Here is a 4739-nt window from a genome sequence, read left to right on the forward strand (position 1 = left end):
AGAAGTTGGTGATTTGAAGGAACTGCAAACACTAGACATTTCTACCAATCGTTTGCTAACTTTACCGGAGCGGCTTCACCTGTGCCTTTCTCTGCAGTACCTAACGGTAGACCGAAATCATCTATGGTGTGTACCGCGTCATCTCTGCCAGCTTCCCAGCCTCAATGAGCTCTCCATGGCTGGAAATCGTCTTGCATTTTTGCCACTTGGTAAGTGATCATGTTTATGTGGTAAAGCAAAATACCCAAAGAATAAGTTGGAAAACATTGTTTCCTTGAATAGAAAGAATGAACTGATTTCCTTCTTTCTCCTTATCTTGAAAATTGGCTAAGTCTATTTCTGCAGTGGCCAAAGCATTATTCCCAGTCAGCAGATAGAGTTTGTTTCAGATCAGGATTTCATATTGAAAAAAAAAAGAAATCTGTTCTGAAATATGTCTAAGGTTAAAACATATGAGATGTTACATAGTTTACTCTCGAGAAATACACACATATAACATGCACTACTGTAAATTTAATAGAGGGTATTAAGTAAAAGGGGAGCAATATGGCTCTGTGTGATAAGGACTGGACTGTGAACCACACACATGTCAGTGACTGGAGCCCACCAGCTGCTCCACTGGAGAGGGATGAGGCTTTCTGCTTTCCCAGAGATGTACAGCATCGGAAACCCTATACAGAGTTGCTTTGAGTTGGAAGTGCCTTGATGGCAATTAAATGAGTAATGTGAAATGGTGATTTACCTACTGGTACAAATATATCTGATGAGGTATTGACTTCAGGTAGAAAAATTGATGCAGAGTATTCTAATAAGTATTGTCAGATAGCCAGACTACCAACTTTTAACGGTTTTATAATTGCTAAACTTCCTGATGAGCTCTACATGCCACCTTAGTTGATAAGTAACACATTAGCCGTTTTCAAGTTCTTTGAAATAACATATGTCAAAGAACATAGGTCTTTAGGAAATACAGTTGAATTGTTTTGGTAGCTTATAAGAAACATAAGGCTTGTAAGGAGCATAGGACTCTTATACCCCTACAATGTTCCACTAAGCCTTATATAATTTTCTTATAGAAGCATTTTTATAATGAATAATTTATCTATGAGAACAATGAAATGAATAACTTACTAGTCCCTGCCAAATGGAAATATTTTCCAACATGTAACACTGTACATATTATTATCAATTTAAAATATTCTTCAAGGAAATTTTTAAATACTAGCAGACATTAGAATCAATGAGTAATAATAAGTAATTGTCAAATTTGAAGAGACTACATTTAAGTAAATATAATTAAATTCAATGTACATACACTTCATAAAACAAAATACAATGGTGCTTTAAAAAGTTTATGGAAACATTCAGTAATCTTTCAATTCCATTTTTGCACAAACTTTTTGAGGACCCCTCACAAACCCATTTGAAAACCAAACTATATTTCTAAGAAATCAGCTTTTTTCAAGTGATAAAAATACCAAATATAAGAAGCTTTTGCAAAGTCAGTGTACTTGCTGCACTGCCCTTACCATAGGTTGTAGAACGATTATAGTGGACAAGCGCCAATTTCATGTCTGAATGCTTAGAGTCTAGCTTGGTTCACCACTTCACAGTGAGTGGCTTTGAGTAAATCACCAAAGCCTCTCAGAGTCTCATTTTTCTTATTTTATACCAGAGATAATAATATTTATCCTACTTACTTTAGAATTATTTTGAAGTCAAATCAGATAGTTTATGTATAAGAGCTCTATAATTAGACAAATGCAGATGACTCTCAGCTGAGAACACACAATTAGTAGATTCCCAAATCTTATTTTTGAAAACTTTTTATTGTGAATTGAGTGAAGGTTTACAGAACAGATCATCAGTGTTAAATTAATCAGATTGTAGACTTTCCTTCATTACAGTGATTGCAGTCCCTTCCATGTACCATCAGTTAAGGTTTTCACCTCTATTTTCTTTAACTCCTGCACTCCTCCCTGTGTGTCCTGCTACCTTCATCATTCATTGCCACCCTTCCTCTTGTATAATACTTGACCTTGTCACCCATGTTAACATGTCTACCCACTGGCCCATGAATAATTCCCTTCCCCCCATCTACCCACTGGTAACCATCATAGAATATTTCATTTAACAAGACATTTTTATAACTTTTTACAACAGTGGTCTCATACAATATTTGACCTTTTGAGATTGACTAATTTCACTTAGCATAATGTCCATGTTGTTCATCCATGTTGTGAGATATTTTGCACATTTGTTATTCTTCAATGTAGCATAATATTCCATTGTGTGTGTGTACCAAAGTTTGTTTAACCGTTTTTTCTGTTGATGGGCATTTAGATTGTCTCCATCTCTTTGCTATTATGAATAGTGCTGCAAATGAACATTGGTGTACATATAGCTAGTCCTGTCACAGCTATTATTTCTTGAGGATATATACCAAGGAGTGGGATTGCTCGGTCATATGGTTTTTAAACCTACTAGCTGCTCCTCAAAAACCCTGCACAGGGTCGCCATGGGTCAGAATCGACTCATAGCACTTAATAACAACAACAACATGGTATTTCAGTTTCCAACTTCTTAATAAATCATTATGCCGTTTTCCACAGTGGCTGCACCATTTTACAGTCTCACCAGCAGTGTTGTTGTTGTTAGGTGTCATCGAGTCGGAACCGACTCATAGCAACCCTATGCACAGCAGAACGAAACAATGTCCGATCCTGGGCCAACCTCACTATTGTTGCCACACTTGAACCCATCAGTGCTGCCATCTCGTTGGGGGTCTTCCTCTTTTTCTCTGACCCTCCATCTTACCAAGCATGATATCCTTCTCCAGTGACTGTACCCTCCTGACAATATGTCCAAAGTATGAGAGATGAAGTTTGGCCATCTTGGCCTCTAAGGAGAGATCTGGCTGCACTTCTTCCAAAACAGATCTGTTGGTTCTTTTGACATCCCACGGCACTTTTAGTATTCTCCAACACCATAATTCAAAGGCATCAGTTCTTCTACGATCTTCCTTATTCACTGTCCAGCTTTTGCATGCATATGAGGTTATTGAAAATACCATGGCTTGGGTCAGGCACGCCTTAGTTCTCAAGCTGACATCTTTGCCCTTCAACACTTTTGAAAGTTCCTGTGCAGCAGATTTGCCTAATGCAATACGTTGTCTGATCTCTTGACTGCTGCTTCTGCGGGTGTTGATAGTTGATCCAAGAAGAATGAAGTCCTTGACAACTTCAATCTTTTCTCTGTTGATAAGAATGTTGTTTATTGGTCCAGTGGTGAGGATTTTTGTTTTCTTTACATTGAGATGCAATCCATACCAAAGGCTGTGTTCTTTGATCTTCATCAGTAAATGTTTAAGTCCTTTCACTTTCAGAAAGCAAGGTTGTATCATCTGCATATCGCAGGTTGTTAATGAGTCTTCCTCCAATCCTGACGCCATGTTTTTCTTCATAGAACCTAGCTTCTCAGATTATTTGCTCAGCATACAGGTTGAATAAGTATGATGAAAGAATACAACCTTGTTGCACACCTTTCTTAATTTTAAAACATTCAGTGTTCCCATGCTCTGTTCGAACAACTGCTTCTTGGTCCAGGTACAGATTCCTCATGAGCACAATTAAGTGTTCTCATACTTCACAATGTTGTCCATAGCTCGTCATGATCCACACAATCGAAAGCCTTTGTGTAGTCAATAAAGCATAGGTAAACATCTTTCTGATAGTCTCTGCTTTCAGCCAAGATCCATTGGACATCAGCAATGCTATCTCTCATTCCACGGCCTCTTCTGAATCCAGCTTGAACCTCTGGAAGTTCTCTGTCAATGTATGATTGTAGCCGTTTCTCTATTACCTTTAGCAAAACTTCACTCGCTTGAGATATCAAAGAGATTGTCCTATGATTTCCACATTCCGTTGGGTCACCTGTCTTTGGAATGGTCACAAATATGGATCTCTTTCAATCAGTCAGCAGATAGTTGTCTTCCAAATTTCTTGGCAGAGATGAGTGAGTGCCTCTTGTGCCGCCTCACTTTGTTGAAAGATTTCAATTTTTATTCCTCTTTGCCAATTCCTTCAATGCACTTTGGACTCCCTCCCTGAGTATCATTGGCTGTTGATCATATGGTACCGTTGCTTCTCAGAATCCCTATACAGGGTTGCTATGAGTGAGAACTAACTCGACAGCACTTAACAACACCACCACCACAGTGGCTAATGATCATGAGAATTTCTACATATGTTTGTTGGCCACCTGAATGTCTTCTTTGGTGAAGTGTCTGTTCATGTCCTGTGCCCATTTTTAATTGGGTTATTTGTCTTCTTATTGAGACATTGAAATGTTCTATAAATTTTGAATAGTAGTCCTTTGATATGTCTTTCCCAAGCATTTTTCTCAATCTGTGGGTTTTCTTGTTATTCAGTTGGTGAAATCCTTTGATACACATAGTGCCTACTTGTTACGAGGTCCCAGTTACCTGTTTTTTCTTGTTTGTGTGATTTCAGTTATGTATTTATGCCAGGCAACAGAGTCCTAGGCTTCTTCCTATTTTTCAATGAGGATCTTTATAGTTCTAGACTTTACATTTGAAGTCTTTAATTCATGTTGAGATCATTTTTGTATATGGTGTGAGATATGGGTCTTGTTTCATTTTTCTGCAAATGGATTTCCAGTTTTGCCAGCACCATATGTTGAAGAGAGTATCTCTTCCCCCATTTAATGTATTTTGGCCC

General features: G+C 37.9%; 1 protein-coding gene across 1 annotated transcript in view; it reads left to right on the top strand.

The window, feature by feature from the left end:
* Positions 1–4739, top strand: part of LOC102828212 (leucine-rich repeat-containing protein 28-like) — a 296790-nt gene that overhangs the window by 169714 nt on the left and 122337 nt on the right. The window contains exon 5 of the mRNA XM_006872150.1: positions 3–209. Coding sequence (XP_006872212.1) covers positions 3–209 — 207 coding nt within the window. The remainder of the gene's footprint in view (positions 1–2; positions 210–4739) is intronic.

This window comes from Chrysochloris asiatica, unplaced genomic scaffold (assembly GCF_000296735.1).
Source record: "Chrysochloris asiatica unplaced genomic scaffold, ChrAsi1.0 scaffold00184, whole genome shotgun sequence".
NCBI lineage: Eukaryota > Metazoa > Chordata > Mammalia > Afrosoricida > Chrysochloridae > Chrysochloris > Chrysochloris asiatica.